This window comes from Urocitellus parryii, chromosome 10, assembly GCF_045843805.1.
Source record: "Urocitellus parryii isolate mUroPar1 chromosome 10, mUroPar1.hap1, whole genome shotgun sequence".
NCBI classification, from domain to species: Eukaryota; Metazoa; Chordata; class Mammalia; order Rodentia; family Sciuridae; genus Urocitellus; species Urocitellus parryii.
Window position 1 is genome coordinate 53,323,431 of NC_135540.1, and position 21,075 is coordinate 53,344,505.

Below are 21,075 nucleotides of genomic sequence, written 5' to 3' on the forward strand. Positions count from 1 at the left end.
TGAATAAGAAAGTCTTTGTGTGATGAAATAAACAACTGAGGGTCTGTGTAAGTAAACGGCAAAAGTTGAAAAGGTGGAACAATCAGTTAAAGCTATTTAGGGTTTTCCCCTAAGGTCAGATACTAATGTTCTTATATAAAACCAAGGTTTAATCTCTGTTAGCTTGACAAGGAATTGAGATCTATACAACACTGGTACACAGCAATAACCATTATTTTCAAGCATTACAGTCTTAACTTTTCCTTTAAAAGCTAAACTTGGTTCATATAAAAACATCAGTATAGCATACTAAATGTGTTCATATCTCCCACATATATAAGTCTTTAAAGCAGGAGGGTTAAAAACATTTTTACCAACGATGTTTTCCAAACATCTTTGTAATGGTAATTTTAGACTTATAAGAATAGCAAATTTAATTGGGTATTTATTTGTCATTTAATGTTCTGTAACTAAAGCTTACTTTACTTTTTACACTGGGGTAAAAATGTAAATGTATTTCTAAAAGATAATGAGAGTCTCATCTGTTTAAAGGTTTATATTGTGAAACATGAAAGCATTTTTTCACTTTTCCACACAAAAGGAAAGTTAAATATTCTCTTAGCCTTTCTTTAATTCATATTTTAAATGTAATATTATACTGTGTTAGCTATCCATATAGACTCAAGTGACAGTATATGTAAACTTTGTAAAATGATATTTAAGAGGCAAAAATCAGCTTCAGAATTAGAACACTTTGCCTAAAATTTGACAGGAGCTCACCTTAACCTGAGATAAGACTCTGCTTCCCACCTTACTGCATGTTAGAATGGCTCCAAAATAAGCCAGACTTCAGCTCATTTAAAGTTGTATTCAAAAGATTCATTTTTGTTGTAAAGATCATTGTGATCTCAGAGGATATAATGTATAACTCAGCCAAAATTCAAGATAGGTATTATACACACTGAATATATTTTTTACTCTTGTTAATTTCATTTTGTATTTTCCTTGTAGAACTCTGTAGCTAGCTGTTGCCTATTAATGTTTTGCAGAAATACTGCTTCAAGAACAAACAACCTGGGTTAGTCTGAGTTAATACACCATCAGATAGAGAAGATATAAGACTAACTTCCAGTATTAATGCAGGCTCCAACTAAATATAAAGGGTAAAGAATAAAAAAATAAGACTATAAATTTATAGACATTAAAGTTTAAAGCCTAGTACTCTTAACTTTAAGACTGGTGAGACTGGTTTGCTAGATATTTAAGACCGAGGCCAAATAAACCAGGGGGCCAAGAAAACCAGTATTTGGCTCCTGGCCCCTAAGTCAGCCTGAATCCAGGGAATGGGGGGACTTTTTTTTTTTTTTTTTTTTTTTTTTTTAAGAGAGAGAGAATTTTTAATTGTTTAGTTTTCGGCGGACACAACATCTTTGTTGGTATATGGTGCTGAGGATCGAACCCGGGGAGCGCGCTACCACTTGAGCCACATCCCCAGCCCAATGGGGGAACTTTTTAAGGAGCTTTGCAACTCTGGGCCACATGACCTCCTGATCAGGAAGATTAATGAGATCACTGGAGAACAGAAAGCCAATCAGTGCACCTGCTGAAAAGAGAAGTGTCATTGGAGAAAGGAGACACCCCTGATGCTTCCAGGGGAAGCCACCTCATCAAGGAGACCCTACCTAGAAGATTGCACTAAAGGAGCTAAGAAGTTGCTCTCCAGTTCCCCAAAAGTGACCCCTGTAGGAACTCTGCTGCTGACTCTTAACAACACATAGGAACAAGGTCAATTTGACCAGCTTGGTCTTTTTTTTTTTTTTTTTTTTTTTTTAAATTATGATTTAGTATATCTTTTTTTTTTTTTTTTTTTTTTAAAGAGAGAGTGAGACAGGAGAGAGAGAGAGAGAGAGAGAGAGAGAGAGAGAGAGAGAGAGAATTTTTAATATTTATTTTTTAGTTCTCGGCGGACACAACATCTTTGTTGGTATGTGGTGCTGAGGATCGAACCCGGGCCGCACGCATGCCAGACGAGCGCGCTACCGCTGAGCCACATCTCCAGCCCCCAGCTTGGTCTTGAACACCTAGCAAAAACATCTATAATCAAAATACAGCCATACCTGGGCATTTTAAAAGATAAGACAATTCTTTTAATAGAACTCAAGATGTATACTTGTGATAGCCCCACAGCCCAGATGCCCACCCCAAATTCTGAAGCTTTTCCCTCTGCAAGGCTCATAGTTATCCCTGTCTAGTAAAATTAGATTGACCTCTGTACCTTAATCTCTCTTACTCCTCAAAATTACAATTTACCTCACAAGCAAAGTGTACCCATTCTAATAATAGCACACACCAGATGTAGGAGAGCCCTCAAATTATTCCTTTACTCATAGGGCTAAAAACATTCATTGGGATAGGCATAGGAGCAGCAGGATTAGAACCCTCTATTCACTGTAAAAATCCTCAGCACAGATTATTGCAGATATCCAACAGATCACTGATTTCTTACTGACTTTACGAAATCAGTTGGACTCCCTGGTATCTGTCATCCTATAAAATCAGTCAGGGAAGAATGCTGTTTCTATGTAAACCAGTTGGGGATTGGAAGAGATAAGGTTAAATGGCTTCAGGGCCACCTGAAATATGGAGAATAAATGTAACTCAGGAGCCTTTTTGAATTGGAAATGGTAATTTTTAATATAAGTTTAAAAATGTTACTCATCTTCATATTTCCTTTCATAAGGAATTCCATCTCACAGTATGTATATTAAATCCCTCTGTTTTATTGTCTGGACCTACTCAAGTACAATATAATGCCTTACAAAATTTGTATTATGTTTTACGTGAGAACTGTATGCTATAACAATGTGTCGAACTATATGGCAAAATTCAGGACAAACTGTTAGGATTCCCAAAAAGCCAATAGCCACCTGGCTCCTTGTAAAACTGTTGAATGTTTTCTCTGATGGCTGAGATAATTGCTTCCACAGCTACTTTCAGCAATTTCAAAAGAATTTTACTGAGACAGGAAATTTTAAGTGTAAACCACAACTAAAAGATTCTATTATATGGCTAGGGAGAACAAGTACAAGATTTCCAATGGGCCCAGAGATATCATGTGTCGTTAACATTAACCCAATTTTGTGTTATTAGAATTCCTTATAATGATACTGAGATTCAATGGCAAAATGTAAGTAATTGCCTAATGGACTTGATCCTTTTTATAATATTTCTTTGGATATGTTGAAATTACAGTCTCAGAGTCTGGCCATGGTTGATGCAAAGGCACCCGCTTTTAACAGTGAAGTAATTTGGGACCATTTATCTGAAGTAATCTCTTCCCTAAAACCTTTTAAGTAATTTCCTATACACGTAGCTAGATTATAAGCTACGACTATACTGTTAATCTTATCTCTGTTCTTGTTTTACGTAGTGTATCAAGCAGGATGGAAGCAATTAAAACAGCAGGAAAATGTGGTTTCAAGGAATCATTTCTTAGGGAGGTGACCTGCCCAACCAGGCTGCCTCCCATAACACATCTCCTCCTGCACCCATCACCTGACTTTTTAAAGGAGGACTTCACTCCCAATAATATCGAATGTCCTCCCACTTGCACACTAGGCAAGTGTCCTACTGCTGAGATATATGCCCAATCCTTCATTTTCACTATTCTCGTGGATTATGCACTATCTGCCCACCTAGAAGCAAAGATATATCAGCATCTATCTAAGCCATTAAGACCCTAATAGTAATTTGAAGCTTGAGCCATTTTTTTTATCATAGAATTTGAAAGTAAATTTGCATATAACATTTGTTTATAAAGCCACTTTCACCCAAGAATACATCTTTTTAGTTTTTTTCCAACAGCAATAGTCTTTTTTGTCCCTTGTACTTTAAGCCTTTGAAATAATTTATTAAAGAACTGCATTCCTTATTTTTGAGGGTTGAGGAAAGAATTAAGATACTTCAATATTTGAAGATTAAGGAAATTTGTAGATTAATTTCCTTAATCTTCAAATATTGACTGATTATAGAAGTAACCCTAATATTAATTGCATAAAGCTCTGATTGTTGAAATGTTTGTCTTTAAGGAGGAAATCTTGCCTAATATTGGAAATGATCAAGTGGTTAGGGAGCAAGATGTGCATGTGTAACTGAGTACATTTATTTTAGTGCTAATGCTAAGATAAATGCTTTACATGCATGTTATGATTTTTTAATCAAAATTTTGTTATTTATTTGACAGATAATTTCTGAATTAATATGAAGAAATGACATAACTCATATATACACTAGTTAATTTTTTTTTTCATGTCATCACCAAGTAGAAGAGTTTCTGATCTTTTCAACAATAGTACCATTATCATTGAAAGACTGCCTCAAACTCAGTTTACTTAGGTTTTTAATCAAGAAACCTAAAGCTGCCAATCATAGCTTCTAACTAGCATGAGATGACCAGGTTAAATCCTTGGGAGTGAAAAATAACTTTTAAGTTGTGGCCTATCCATTCCAACCAAGGGGATCTGCTGGCCTCAGTCTGGTCATTACTGATCTTAGGTCCACAAGCTGAATTTCATCCTCACAGCACACAAACAAAATAGGTAATATGTACATACAAAGTGAGTACAAAGTATCATAAAATACATTCATGTACATTCAAGGGGAGTAATGCCTAATTCCAATGGGTATACAATGCAGCAAAGGGCACAGAAACGGATACCATTTACTAATCCACAAAGACAGTGGAAGGAATGAAATGTTTTGTGGCCTGGAAAGGAGTAGAGGCTTTGTACACCAGGTGGCATCTTGGCCAGACCAGGAACATGAGTGGATATTGACACATGTGGGGAGGGATCTTCAGGGCTGGAGAGGACAAAACAATCCAAGACAGCCACAGATCCACTGACTATTGAGAAGACAGTGGAGTATTTGTACTGACTGAAGAGATGTAATCTAAGAGATGCATAAAATAGAAAACAAGGAGCCCTAGGGAACTTGGAGGGCTTTTTGTGCTGCACATTGATGTTCTCCAGCACCTGCTGCCAATGCCTCAGCTTTGTGAAACAATTCTGTACCAGCGTGTTTTCCCAACACATTTCATTCCTTATTTCTGAGACATTTTCTTTGATAACTTGCTCTGGTTTCTGGACAGACAACTGCAATCTTGTTTTTTGTAGGGGAAAATAAAAATCTGTTTTGCAATATCCAGAAACTTCTGGATATACTGATCAATACCAGTTTAAATTTCTTTCTGATCGGTACCATTAACATCATTCTGACCCACAAGAGAAGCAAAGCAAGCCTCGAATGAGGATTCCAACTGGTGGTAAGGTGCTGCTAGAAGTTTGTGCTTCAGGCACTGCCTGAAGAAGCAAGACCTGGTCCCAGCAGGGATGGTGGGGGTCTGGCAGCTGCCTGGAGAACCCTCATGTTTGGGATCTATGATTAATCCTTTGAGAATCCTTTAATTTTTTTTTTTTTTTCAAAAAACAGGAGGATCAACTTTATACATTTATACATATGTTTATGCAAGGCTTCCTAATAAATGGCAGCCAGAATTCAAAACCAAATCTGCTTCAATATTCATTTAGTAGGTATTTGACTAAAAGACCTCTGTTTTTTTACCCATAATGCATTGTTAGTTCGTAGGGCTTTTTTTTTTTTTTTTTTTTTTGAGAGAGAGAGAGAGAGAGAGAGTGAGAATTTTAATGTTTATTTTTTAGTTTTCGGTAGACACAACATCTTTGTTTGTATGTGGTGCTGAGTATCGAACCCGGGCCTCACGCATACCAGGCGAGCATGCTACCGCTTCAGCCACATCCCCAGCCCCAAGTTCGTAGGTTTTTTGGGTTTTTTTTTTTATGTTTATGCAAGGCTTCCTAATAACAAGATTTGAGACACACAGAGACAAAGATACATCCACAAAAGTAAGGTATTTACTTTTAAAAAAATATTTTTTTAATCAGCAATGGACCTTTATTTTATTTATTTATTTAGATGTGGTGCTGAGAATCGAGCTCAGTGCCTCACACATACCAGGCAAGTGCTATACCACTGAGCCACAATCCCTGATATTTAATAGGTATGCCTTAGAGTATTCTAGATACTGTTATTCTAAATTTATGTACATCTTTTGTCACCGATTTATGTTTCACACAGATGCAAAATCGGATGGTGATTTTACTTTGTAACCTGAAACCTGCAAAGATGAGGGGAGTACTATCTCAAGCAATGGTGATGTGTGCTAGTTCACCAGAGAAAGTTGAAATTTTGGATCCTCCTAATGGATCTGTTCCGGGAGACAGAATTACTTTTGATACTTTCCCTGGTAAGTATTTACTGATAATTAAAATAGTTTGGAAATCAGTTTTCAAGTGATGTTTATAATATTTGGAGTTAAAATCAACCTCATATATGAATCATAAGGCTTAGAATTAAATGATCATTATTAAATGTTATTGAATGAGATGTTGAGCAAAACCATATAACCATCCTCCGCTCCATGAAGACACACATCATATAAAACACAACACAGGAATTTCATCCTAGGTAAATACTAATATTAATGCCTGTGTAGCAAAAGAGTATGACATAAAGAACGAATTAATATCCTGCAAAATCATTTAAGCTGTAGACTGCCTTAGACTACAACATAAAAAATCAAAGAGATGGAATGTTCAGGCATGGGGGAAAGATATCTAACTCAAAATTCATCTGACTTACTTGCATGTTCTTTTACTTGACTTCAGAGTATAGAGAAAATCTAAATTAAAATTCAGTTATTTAATAATCTTAATATCCTGCAAAATCATTTAAGCTGTAGACTGCCTTAGACTACAACATAAAAAAACAAAGAGATGGAAAGTTCAGCCATGGGGGAAAGATATCTAACTCAAAATTCATCTGACTTACTTGCATGTTCTTTTACTTGACTTCAGAATACAGAGAAAATCTAAATTAAAATTCAATTATTTAATAATCTAAAAGAAAGTTTCATTTTATATTGTTCATTTTCTCCCATGGAAATGTTCCTGAGACAAATGAAACTTCAAATGTGTGAGAACATTTCTTCAAATAGGTCTTTGAAGCAGAAGAGAAAGAATGGTTGGCAGATCTTAACTGTTTGACAAAATATTAGAATGTGAAGAAGTTTTAACATTGAAATAGTTTGAAAATATGGATTATTTTCCTTAAAATTCACATCCCCTTCTAATCAAATGTAGACTATCTAAAAAAGTATTTTTTTTTACAAGTCCCTATGATTGAATACATAAGTTGATTGAATGCATAAGTATGTCTTGAACCTTGGTAGATGAGAACATAATGGCTTAAGTTCTAAGAACCTTTTTTTGAGAAAAATCCCTGTCTGAATGATTTCTCAAAGAAACCAATGGTTTTATATTCTAAGAGCATATGATCACCACTATTCTCACACAATCCAAACACTTCCCCAACCTTTTACTTTGGGCCAAACTCTCACATTTATATTTAATTAACCTAAAATTCAGTTTAGAAGTCTGACTAAGTTTGAATAGAATGAGAATCAATTTTTTCTTTTAAGAATTAGAATGCATTGGGAAAAAAAATAAGTGAATCCTAATTTACCTTTCCAGATTAATATTTGCCTTACTTTTTATTAAAGTAAAATTTGGAAGCTGAAGGCCAGTGAAACTTGGTTAAGGTTTTAGAGTTAGCCAAGAATCAGGCCATAGATGTGACCAGATCTCTAATACTGTAGTATTTTTGTCTGTTCATTGTTGCTTCCTGTTAATTAATATGAACTATTTAATTAATAAAGGCTTGTGGTTCTTTCACTATAATAACTCTCATTCACTTATAAAGCTAAAGGAAAAATATTTGAGCATTTCAAATTAGTTTTTATTATATGAATGTTACTATTGAATAAAGTGAAGTATTTTCTTGAGTTAACCTATGACTCAGCATAAGAAATGCTTATAGCTCAGCATAGTTTTCTTGCCTTTACTATATTCTTGAATCTTTCAATCCACTTAGCCATTTGTAAGATATATTTCATTGTTCCACAGTCTAATATTTCTTTCCAGTTCTCCTTTATGCCTTAAGCATTTGAATATATAGGGAAGGTTCTTTCTTATAATGTGAAACAAAAGATAACCTAGTTTTAAAACAATACATGAGGTCTAACACTTATCTGAGTGGAATAGTATCAAATAATTGATAAAATTTGAGACATGAGTTCTGTGAGTACTCGTTAGATTCCATACCAAATACTGCTTCTATAGCAGTAAATCTGAAAAGAAATAATAGTTTGATACTATACAACAGTACAGTGTTTATTGTGTTTTCTTTCCTGGAAAAAACCATGATTTATCAGTGCTTTATTTCTTAGCATCTGTTTTGCATTATAAAGCTTAAGGTGCCTGCTGGTACCCTTTGATAGTCCCTTGAGACATTTAGTGTCTGAAGATTGACATTTTATTATGTTTATTAAGTGTCTTAAAAAAAATTACAGTTTGGGTTCAGGCCTTTGAACTGCTCTTTGGCCTTGAAAAAAGTTTAACACTTACCTATTTTTTTCCAAATAGAAAGCCAAAAAAACTCATAGCATTTAGAAGACACCAAGTAATATGTTTATAACAACAGCTAAAAACTTTCCCACCAACCCAACACTTTTTAAATTCTTAAATGTGGAAAGCTATAAATTTTAGTGTTTAAATATGTTAATTGGTCCCTAAAGCCCCAAGCAGAAATAACCTGAAATCAATACTACACTAAGAGCAGCTCTTTCTGAAAATTAGTTTATGGTCTAATAAATGAGAATTTACATTAGGACATTTTAACTTCCAAGGTCATATTTATTTCCATAGATATTGAATCTTATAATATAAATTAACATTTTATCACAAAGCATAGGTTTTAGCTTTTAAATAGATTTATTTTTAGTTAAAGACAAAATTCTTTCTCTCTAAAATCCATTTCAGAAAGATTTCTTTTCCACTATTTCCCTACTATTCTTCCAAAACTGCTCTAGTTGAGATCACCAGTTTCTCCCTGTAGCTAAGTGATTAGTTCTTAATCCTTCCTGCTTTACTGGCTAACCTTCTCATCCCCTTTGCTGATTTTTTTTTTCCTCACTTCTCTTAACTCTACCTGTTTGGAGTGCCTCAGGCCCTGGTCCTTCTCCTTCTCTGTTTCTTTCTACGCTCTTCCCCTAGTGACTGTCCAGTCACTTATCTACTATGAATTTATTCATTTAACATGTCCCAAGACGGAAGAATTCACATGTCTTTGCTCTCTAGAATTCCCCCTTTCCATGATACTTTCCTCTCATTGATGGCAATTCCATTCTCCCTGTTGCTTAGCTGCTTTTCTCATACCCTACATGTGTGTTCACTGGAGTAGCACTTTTAAGAACTTTTGCTTTGCATTTATTACTTGACTGTTTGGCACAAGAAGCCTAGCTTTGGACCTGTCTCAGCATACCTTCCTCACTGAGCCTAATCATTGTTAGTTGTTTTTTTTTTTTTTTTTTTTTTTTTTGGCACCAGGAACTGAAACCAGGGATATTAAACCACTGAGCCCTATTTTGTATTTTATTTAGAGACAGGTCTCACTGAGTTGCATAGCGCCATTGCTGAGGTTAGCTTTAAACTCAGGATTCTCCTGTCTCAGCCTCTCCAGCAGCTGGGATTATAGGCATGCACTACTATGCCAGCCATTGTTAGCTTTTGATTTTGAGTGAAAAATTGATGACGTTTAGTTTGAATACTTAGAGGGTATTGTAGAGTTGTTATTTGGCCCAATTTCAGTGCTGTTGTTTCTCAGGAAATAGGAAGGGCTGAGAAATGGGATGGAGACTTGGTGAGGAGTTGGGGGAAGCAGGTCAGGACACACACATGTATCAGTTGTTTGCTGCCTTATATAACAACTATGATAGCAACATCAAAGATCACTGATCACAGATATAGTAATCATGTATATATTGAAAAATATGTAAAATAATAATTTTTAAAGATTAGATTTTTGTGAGAATTACCAAAATGCAACACAGACACAAAGTGAGCATTCGCTATTGGGAAAATGGTACTGCCAGACTTGTTTGAGGCAAAGTTATCACAAACCTTCAATTTGTAAAAACAACTCTACAAACCTTTGTAAAACAAAGCACAATAAAACAGGGTATGATGATAATAATAGTTCATCTATTTTTTTCTTTTTCATGTTTAATGCATTATAATGTTATGTTAAAACATGACTGTGGGGTTCATTTTGACATCATAAATGCATATACCATAGCTTACCCAATACTCCCCTATTTCCTCCCCTCCTCCCTGTCCTGTTTTCTATTGATCTTCCTTCTGTTTTTTTAAATTGGTACATTATAGTTATGTATATAGGAATGTGTTGTGATTTGTTCATACATGCACATAGCATAATTTGGTCAACTTCATTCCCCAGTTCTTCCTCTTTCTTTCCCTTCCTTTCTCCCCTTTGATTCCCTACTTCTACTCAGTCTGTCTTCCTTTTAATTTTGTGAGAGGCCCTTGTCTTATTCCTCCCCTCCCACACCAGCTTCCTCATGACAGACAACATAAAATTGTAAGGTAATTTGAATCTTCAGAATTTTCTTTTTTTCCATATAGTCAAAAGTAAGTGAGCTTGCAGATTATAAAATGTGGGGTATTATCTACTGTTTAAATTAGCTTAAAGCAGTGAAAGTGATAGCCTTCTGGCATTAATAATAGACACTTACCTAACACTTCTTAGTTTACTAAGCCCCTTTGTCTCATCTAATGATTTATTAAAATAGAAAAGTACCTTCATAGCAGTCAAGTATTGAATCTCCTGAGTTAAAAGTAATCGTCAAGTTTGGGGGTATCCTTTATTAGTTTCTAAATAAAGTTTATTTTTAGTTCACATCTTTGTTGTTTGAAAATTATTGAAGACTTGTGAGGTTTAAAGCTTTCATATCTTGGCCCTGCATGTTCTTCATGACCTGGGAAGCTTTCTAAACCTTAGCTTTTTTTTCATCTATAATGAGTTTTTAACTATATAATTGTCTCGTGGATTTTGTGAGCTTTAACTTTCAAAATTTATCTTCCTTTCTACTCTTAGCCAATGCTGTAGTTTTTCAAGCTCTTAGCTGGAGCTTTTGTGCCTCTGTTTCTTCAGCTATAGTGTGATGGTGATTAATATTACTTAGATGTATACTGAAAGGATTAAATAAGTAAATAGATACTGCAGTACCAGAACCTCTTAAGCACTGTATACATATTATATGTTATTATGAATGTGGTTATGGGTACATAGTAATATTTTTCTAGATATGAGAAGTTTATAATTTTGTGCTACACCATAGCTTTTTTTTAAAATTTTTTTAGTTGTAGATGGACATAATACCTTTATTTATTTGTTAATTTTTATGTAGTACTGGGGATCTAACCCAGTGTCTCACACATAGTAGGCAAGCTCTCTACCCCTGAGCCACAACCCCAGCCCTGCACCATAGCTTTTCGTAGTTGGGGGTTTTTGTCTGCATTCAGCAAGAATTTATTCATATAATTTATATTCTTAATAAGAAGTTTATACGCGCTTGGGACACCTTGTTTAGTGAACTCACCAGTTTGACAACATCTTTTGGAGAAGGGGTACAAATCTGAATCAGTGCTCTGGCCTCCATCTTTGCCTCTAGTTTTCAGTATTCTGGAATGCCCATTTCCCCACATGATTTATTCCCAAGATTAAGCTTTTAGACTAAGGAATTATTTACAAACAATAAATAAAAATCTCATAGCTATCACGTAAAGTATAATTGCACTTTATTGGATATTTTTTCTTATTCTGTTCATTACTTAGAGTCTGTTGTTCAGTCAAATGATCTTAGAGTGGGAAAGAACTAGTCAGTCATTCAATTTTATTTCACTGTTTCTTCTTCTACTATAGACTTTATTTAAATGATTGTTCTATCATCTTGGAAAACCTGGATATTAGAGAGCAGTTTTGAAAGTTTTTGCCAGTTTTCCCAGCTCTAAAGAGCTATTAAAGAACAAAATCACCATGGCCAACCAATTTAATCCATTTTATTTTTCCTCTGCATGTACGACCAGAGGATAAACACTAAATCAGAGCATGGGATATAGGTAGTTCTGGTAATTAAAATATAAAAGTAATTTTAAAAGATTTCAACTTGGAAGTTACTGGGGAAAAGATTCAGAAGGCATATATTTATTACCTCAAGGAAAATCTTTGAATACATTATTAATGCTTAATTAAAAGAAATTATTTTCTTCATTCCAAATATTTTTGAACATTTCTAGCTACTGTCCACTTTACTGTCATTACACAGAAGAATTGTTTGATATATTACTTTCCTTTAAGCCTAGACTAGATATACTGTACTACTTGTCTTCTGTTGATTGCAGAGTTTAGAGTGAGTTGTTATAAATAAAAAGAATAAGGGGATTGCTCTCATGTAAGAAGTTAACTTGTTTCTTTTTGAAAGCGTAATCTGTGTTTTAGAAACAGTTATTTTACACTTTACTAGTAAAAATGTTAGTTTATGCTATACTAACAGAATATGGGCTTTGATGTCAAATGCTGGCTCCACTTTGTGTGACATTGAACAACTTTTCTATCTTTTGTTTTTTTTATATTTAAAATTAGAATCAGGGGCTGGGGATGTGACATGCTTGCCTGGCATGCGCAGGGTGCTGGGTTCTATCCTCAGCACCACATAAAAATAAAATAAAGATGTTGTGTCCACCGAAAACTGAAAAATGAATATTAAAAAAATTCTCTCCCCCCAAAAAAAATAAAATAAAATTAGAATCAGGGTTGTAATGTAAATTTCAGATAACAATATATTTTTCTACTGTTTGGAAAATACTGGTCCTGTGTCTACTACTCCTTTCTGTATCTTTTACCAAGGGTAGCAGATGAAAACCAAATCAGTTATTATGTTTAGTTACATTATCCCAATGCTCAAGCCATTCTTCAGTATTGATAAGAAATCTTTAAGCACTAGAACAGATATCTAGTCGTTCATTTTGTATGTTAATATGTACAGTAATGCATTAGCTGCTTCTGCTAAGTATAAAAATATAACATCACAATATACTCTGTTCATATTTTTCTTTATATATTATGATTAAATGAATATCTTATATTTTTCTTTTAATAATTTAGAGAATGAATTCACTGAGCTATATTACCTGTAAAAATACATAACAGTATAATATATCTTTAATGTTCATAAGGAAATGTTAATCAGTTTTGTCTAGGAAGGCTGAAGCAAGAGGATCACAAGTTCAAAGCCAGCCTCAGCAACTTGGCGAGTCCCTAAGCAACTCAGTGAGACCCTGTCTCTCAAAAACGGCTGGTGATGTGGATCAATAGTAAAACATCCCTGAGTTCAATCCCTAGTACCCAAAACAAAAAAGAATATAAACTGCTAATATCATAAAAATGTCTTCAAGTTTTGATTAGACCTAAAGATCAGAAAGTGCTCCAAGATAATTCATTGAAATCTCACTAGACATTTCTTGAAGACTTCTGTATATTTGTTAGGTAGGTTGGTTGTTTATTTATTTATTTATTTATTTTGGTTTTCTCCTCCCCAACAGGAGAGCCTGACAAGGAGCTAAATCCTAAGAAGAAGATTTGGGAGCAGATCCAGCCTGACTTGTACACTAATGATGAGGGTGTGGCCACATACAAAGGAGCTCCCTTTGAGGTGAAAGGGAAGGGAGTATGTAGGGCTCAAACCATGACCAAGAGTGGAATCAAATAAAGTGCTTCCATGATGAAGAACATTGGAGAAACTTTAATAATAATAAAAAAGGAATATATTTGCAACTTACACCTAAAATGTGACTGCCTTGTTTTTGTGTTGTCTCTCTGTTAAACTTAACTAGCCTTACCTGGTGTGTGTGTGTGTGTATTTTTTCTGTTGATTAGGGAGATACTACATCTTACCTTTGGTTTTGATCCTTGATAATGAGGAGGGAGAGTTGCCTATGTTTGTGATCATTTATATTTTTAGTGAGGATGTTGGTTAGCTTATTTTTTTTATACATTAGATAACTTGATTAATATTTAGTTCCTTATTTGTAGGTATGTGATGCATGAAATTTCAAACCTATAGAATTTCAGTATATTATGAATCTGTATTATTAAATGTCCTGTAAAAAAAGACATTGGAATCTGTAAAACTTATTGGCTAGTGATATTATAACACTGAAATGACCAAATGTTGATTCTAAAAGTCAAACATCATAAAAACCAGGGGACAAGGCATTTGAACATTTTGCAATTTGCTGCCAAAGTAACCCTGATTTATAATACTTAAAATAACTTTTTTAAAAAACTGAAAATTTTAACAGTGTATTGAACTTTTTCTTTCCACATGATAAAATTAGTAATAATTTTTTTCAGAATACTTAAGATTGATATATTTTGTTTTTTATATGTCATAATATTGTCTATATTAAAAGGAATTATAGATCAAAACTTAACATATATAGTATGGTGTCAAATACCTATTTTCACTTACCTTACAAATATTATAGGAACAATGAAAATTAACTTAAAAATTATGAGTCTCGAAGTCACGATCCATGAGATGATGACTGATGATTGGACTACCCAAAAAAGAAAGAGGTCAAGCCTAGAGGATAGTATAGCTATTGTTTGAAACATATGCATACATACACACAAAATATCCTAACATAGATGATGTCTACATCCTATGTAAGAGACAAAAACACAAAATCCAACTAGCAACAATCATAACAACCCTGTATGTTATAAAAGGCAGGCAGAATACAATACCAATATAATATTCTCATTCTGAAAAATTAAATATGAGCTGATCATTAAAATATATTGATAACTGAAAACAATGAATTTCAAAAGTTTTCTTGTACTCAAGATCTGTTTTCTTTGAGGAATAAAGGCTTATAGTGATAGTCTTTCATAAGTCTTGTTCTAATTTTTCTCAATTATATTGAATTTCTTTAATTCTGAATTACATAATATAAAGAATATTTCAACTACTTAGTTGACTAGTTCCCTGTAGTCATTTTTCCAAGTAAAAATTGGAATGCTCTAATCTATATCAAAGATAGTAAAGCCTAATGATTATATCATATATAGAATCTGAAAATTATAAAATCTATTTGTTCATTCGTTAAAGCCCATGATGTAACATCATCATTTTCTGATTTATGCTTGAAATTTATGAAATTTCATCACAAAGAGCACATCACATGAATTTCATGTTTTTTGTTTATTTTTTTTCTAAGCAAAGGACTTCATTAATCTTTGTTTCAAACTTTAAGTTTCTTCAGCTTAATTAGCTGCAAAGAATAAATTGTGCATAAGCAAAAACTGAAAAGAGCTATGAGGTCCAAGGGGCTTGGGCTTAAAAATATTAGAGATCTAGATTTTATCAAATACACAAACAACTTTAAAAAGCAGTTCTAATACAAATACCAGCTCCCAGTAACTTCCTAAAATTTACCTTCTTCAGAAGTTGATAAGTTGCCTCATTCTTACAAGCCTCATCAAAATTCTCCACAAAATCTTCATTATCATTCTTTCCAGTAGCAAGTGTTTCTTTTCCATCCACAGATTGTTTGGGCAGAGCTTCAGCCAGCCTCCTTAAACTAGTCAAACTGTCTGCACTAAGCTGGTTTAAGATGCTAGGTAGCATTTCGGTCAGTTGCTTTGTCTCAATACGGCCTATAATGGTCAAACTGCTTGGTGCCAGAGAGATGCCTGAACTTTACGGTCACTGTTCCTTGGTTTATAAACATATCCACCTCTTCGATACTAGAGATATTGTTTACCCCTAACTTCTTTAGGAGAACTGAAGTTTTTTATCATCTGCTACGGCTATTCTATGATCCACTTTCTTATTTTGATAAACCCAGTCTGATTCCCTCTTAAATTTGGAAGCCATCTTGCCACAAAGGCATAAAAAACTAATTTCGGCTTTACTATAAATTACTGCAAATACTTGGAATGCCCGCCCATGCCTTGAACTCACCCATGCCTAACTTTCCTTGACCATATAACAACCCTCTCTGAGGCTCTAATGACCTTCATAAATTCTGATGTCGGGACCAGCAAAAATATAAACTAGCCTCTGTGTTATGCAAGTCAGGGTTTTGTTATCTGTAACTGCCCCCCCCCCTTTGTGTAACTTTCTGGGCTAGAAAGCTGCACTTCTAGAAAGCTGTGGGCCTGTCTGGCTCCTATGGTTTTTGTTGGGAGAGGCAGCCCAGCTGGTGGAAATAATAAGCTTGCTTTAATTTGATTTTAATTGGAGACAGTGGTCTTTTCTTTGCTTCGTGATCTAACAATTCTGCAAGCAGTTTTTTTCCCACCACTGTGCACTTGTGCCTGAAGTTGAGCGAGTTGTCCCTGGTTCATGATAGTTTCTTTCATCTTGTCAAAGCAGAAATGGGGCCACGTGGGGGACTAGGGTTGGTGCTCAGGAGATCTCATGTTGACCAGCTAAGATTAGAGCACATACGTCTTTTCTTACTCAAGTACTATAGTATACCTTGCCAATTTTACCAAATGACCATGCTTCCTTCAGCAATCCTATCAGATCTTTAAAAATTCATGCTAAAGAGAGAAAGAAGTTGGAAATTAATGAGCAATTTTTCAAGTTAAATAAAAGCATTAATTAGGTTTTCAAGTTAGCCCCTATATAGTTTTTATTTTTACAGAAAATCTAATTACAGTTTATTTATTATGCTGGGATGGGAGAGTTCTGAGGGAATCAACAACAAAAAGAAAGACATTGTTACCAAACTGGATATAACCCTTCTGGCTTCTTACAGTAGTCTGCCTTTTAAGGATTTCAACATCAGAAGGTAGTATTAGATCAGAGGCTTAACAGCTGGCACCTTCTGATTAGTGATCATTCACTTTCTTGATTTCTGTTTATATTGCTAACTGAACCTAGAGAAAAGGTGACCCTCCCCTAACACTAGTTTTGCAAGAGCAGCTCACTACCTTGGTGAAGGCTGAGAGTACTAGCTTTTCTTATAGATACAGTCCTCACCTTACAATGGTTTGACTTAAGATTTTTCAGCTTTGTGATGGATATGTGGTTAGTGGAAACCATACTTCAGATTTTTAACTTTAATCTTTTCCTGGGTTAGCAATGTGCATTGTAATACTCTCTAGTACTCGTGGGCAGTAGCAGCAAGTCATAGCTTTTGGTCAGCCATGAGATCACAACGGAAAATAAGCAATACTTTCCATCATACTGTGTTACTACACTATGATGTTTGGTAGGTTAGGTGCATTAAATGCATTTTCAATTTCTGTTTTCAACTTTCAATAGGTATATCAGGATGTATCCCCATGGTAAGTTGAGGAACATCTATTTAAAAACTCCATGTGTAGTAGTATTTTTTAAATATTTCTTTAGTTGTTGATAGACCTTTATTTTATTTATTTATTTGTTTGTTTGTTTATATGTGGTGCTGAGAATCAAACCCAGTTCCTCACACATAATAAACAAGTGCTCTATCACTGAGCTACAATCTCAGCCCTGTAGTATTCTTTTAAAATGAATCCTTTTTAGGACATGTTGATTTCAACATAAAATTAGAAATCTAATTTTCTGCCCTGCTCCTACCAAGAACATTATTAAGTGCCCACCAAACAAAAAATTTGTTGTTGCTTTTTAAAGTATGTAAACTCCTGGTTAGACTATTTATATAAGCTTTTCCATATTCTTGGAAGTTTGAGGAGAATCACGTCAGCAAGGTACAGGGTGTGGGTCGGGAAGGGACCCTTGTAGAGAAATCTTAGTGAGTTTTAACCAGTCTCTGAGTCTAGGCCTTAGCTTTGCAAGACCAAAAACTTGGATCTGTAGGAGACTGTCAGAGATGCTAAATCTATCGAGATTACTCGTATTGGTTTTAAAGCCAAATGGCTTAGTTTATGTATCAGGCTCTGTTACTCAAATGCCTGTGTAACCATGGACAACTATTTGGCTTCTATATACTTTGCTTCCCTCATCTATAAGTGGAAAACAACTGTACCTACAGAGTTCTAAAGATTTTGTAAGTCAGTACCCATAAAATACTTAAAACAATACCTAGAATATAATAGATGTATACTGAATTGGTATCAATTTATGATAGGCATATTTCTTTCAAATGCTAGTGTTTCTATTCCTTCTGTCTCTGTTTCTGGTATCACATTTTCTGAGAACTTGAATTCCTGTTCAGGAGATTTCTTGTTTCATATTGGATGAAGGCCCTGTCATAGCAGACCTGATCGAGCAGACCTGATCGGTCCTCTATACATCAATGTAATGTCTTTTCTCTTTCTGTGGATGCTTATTAAAGAAACTTTCTCTCCTCTCCCTCCACTTCCATTGGCATACATTTTTTTAGATGTTGGCCAGCTCTGTTTATTGAGGCTCTTTTACAAGTTTAATGTCATTGATGTTATAGATAATATTACAATGCTCTTAAATGTGTTTCTAACTATGTGTGTTGCTTTACTTGGCTTAACATAAACAGAAGCAATCCCATTTCCAATTTCTTGGAGGTGAGGGAATACTTCACCATTTCAAAGGGGCATGAATTTATCTCCTCTACCTTTCAGTAAAATCATATGTTGTATCTTTAAAAATAAAAAGTATACTTGGAAGTAGACATTAGACACAAGCTTTACATGAATTATCACACAGCTCCTGGTTCTTAGTGACATGCAACAGTGAGAAAACTACAAACTCATTATATTAAGATACAAAATTTGGGCTGGAGATGTGGCTCAGCGGTAGCGCGCTCGCCTGGCATGCGTGCGGCCCGGGTTCGATCCTCAGCACCACATACCAACAAAGATGTTGTGTCCACCGAGAACTAAAAAATAAATATTAAAAAAATTCTCTCTCTCTCCTCTCTCACTCTCTCTTTAAAAAAAAAAAAAGATACAAAATTTAAAACTACAGGAAGCAAGTTAGTGTAACTCAACTGACAATAATACAGCAAATTGCAGTCTTTGTGGAGAAAGCTGTACTCTCCAAAATTTTAGTGAAGGAATAATCGTCAACAACAGCCAAAGAAGACATATCTGTCTATAGTCATGGGTTTTATAATAAAATTATCATCAAAATACATAATGCTTTATAGCTTCCAAAATGTTTTCACACGTCATATCCATTTCTTAACTTCTTGTGAGGTAGCTCTATTATTTAATCCCCAAAAACTAACAGTTAAACATCTGTACTAAGCAGAAATCTACATTTTCTTACAAATCTTACTTATCCTGTGTTCTTCTCCATTATAGTATACTTTCTTCCATGTTAATTAAGTAATTTGATGGTTTCTTTTATTTGAGTGAGAAGTTTAGGAAGAGGTTTTGTTGTTGTTTAATTCCTTTTGATTAAACTTGTTAGGAAAGATGGTGACCAAAAAACAAACAAACAAAAAAACACACCCTAATCTATACTAACTGCTTCAGTGGAATATTTAAGAGATTATTATATAGCAAAATGAGAGCATTAAACACTCCCCAGGAATGGATATGAAGAATCTTTATTAGATATTTTTCTTTTTTCTGGGGAGGAATTCCCTTGGCAAAATCAGGCTGCTACTGCTGCTGACAACAGTTGCCTTTTTATTTGCTGAACCATATACTCTTATTCTTATGAGTAGTACACTGTTGTTGAAGGCATTGACCCCGTAATGACAATCCATCCCAAAAGCCAACGTATAAGAGAAGTAACTAAATTCTAGATAGAGAATTTAAAATAGTAATGACTTTTTCTGCGTACAATCAATTGTAGTACTATTAGAATGATAACCATAAATTTTGTAATAATGATGAAAAATAGAATAGTTGCTGATGAGTTAATATGCCTCTGTATAAAACAAAATCTTTAGGTACCAACCTGTTGGAATGGGAAAGAGTGACTCATACATACTTGTTTATTGTACTTTTTTATGATTAGGGTTTTTCCTCTGAATAAATCTTGGCAGAGACAATTCATTGGTGCATAACTCCAGAAAGATTATTTGGAGGTGGGACCCAGAACAATGAAATAATTGTTGATTTGAAAGTGAGCCATCTGAAATTTCAGAGTGTAAATTAATGAATGTACATTGTGTTTTTCACCCTTGTGTATTACCTTATTTCTGTTTTTTTCCAGTCCCCTAACATACTCTATTCCCAATTCCCCAGATTTTTAAATAAAAAAATGTATGCAAGTGTTATATCTTCATCAAAATCATTTCCTATCTGGCAGGCTATTGTCCTTAGCAACAGGAACAGAAACAAGCCTGGGGCTCAGTAATTGTAAGGAGAAATAATAATCCTTTTTAATGAAGAGCTAAATAATACTCTTCTTGTCCTTCCTATCACTACACAATGCCTACAGAATTGTCCAAATAGCAATTGTGAATGTCTGCTCACATCCTCTATGGCATTCAAGTAATGAATCTCATGTCAAGGCCCTCTGAAAAAGTCTTACCTTAGCTTTAGTAAATTCCCTTATTAGAATATCATACATGCCACAGAGAAAGGCTCTCAATATATACATCCACTTAAGTTTTCAGCCTTAAGTTACATATTTGGCTGATAACTTATCCATTTCAAACCCACTCAAATTTTCACACCTGGAAAATTTGGAAAGAACAGTACAAAGTCATCCAAAATCAACACCTAACTGAATTTCTCTTTGAAAATGATTAATGAAAAATACAAACTAAAAGTCATTTTCAATAAGTTTAGCAAAAAAAAGTTGGTTAAAATAACTTTTTTCCATAATCTTCAGTTTTCATATGAAAAGAAAATATTTTCTCTTAAAACAGCATGTAAGAGAACAAAAACTTTGTATGTTTGAAAAGACAATTATTTTTAAATTAAATTTGAGTGAGAATCTGGGAATTAGCAATGCCACTTGAAAAACCCTAATCTTATGTACACAAAGTGCAATATGTCTGAAAATCAATATCAGGGGAAAACTAAGCGAATCCTTCAAAAGAAAAGGCAGAGTACGGATAAATATAGCTTAACAAGAAAAGAAAGGAAGAATGGTAGAAGAAAATCTGAAATTGTTAATAGAGGTCATAGGTCTAGAAGAATAAA

The 21,075-nt window shown here is 34.2% G+C and overlaps 1 protein-coding gene and 1 pseudogene across 15 annotated transcripts in view; one reads left to right on the forward strand and one right to left on the reverse strand.

The window, feature by feature from the left end:
* Aimp1 (aminoacyl tRNA synthetase complex interacting multifunctional protein 1) overlaps positions 1-13,813 on the forward strand; it is a 36,668-nt gene extending 22,855 nt beyond the window's left edge. For all 15 annotated transcript variants that reach the window (XM_077803222.1, XM_077803224.1, XM_026403177.2 and 12 more), the window contains 2 exons: positions 6,136-6,304; positions 13,578-13,813. In XM_077803222.1, coding sequence (XP_077659348.1) covers positions 6,136-6,304; positions 13,578-13,744 — 336 coding nt within the window. In that variant the 3' untranslated portion in view covers positions 13,745-13,813. The remainder of the gene's footprint in view (positions 1-6,135; positions 6,305-13,577) is intronic.
* Positions 13,814-15,281: 1,468 nt separating this feature from the next.
* Positions 15,282-16,404, reverse strand: LOC113192912 (transcription factor BTF3-like; annotated as a pseudogene).
* Between the last annotated feature and the right edge of the window lie 4,671 nt (positions 16,405-21,075).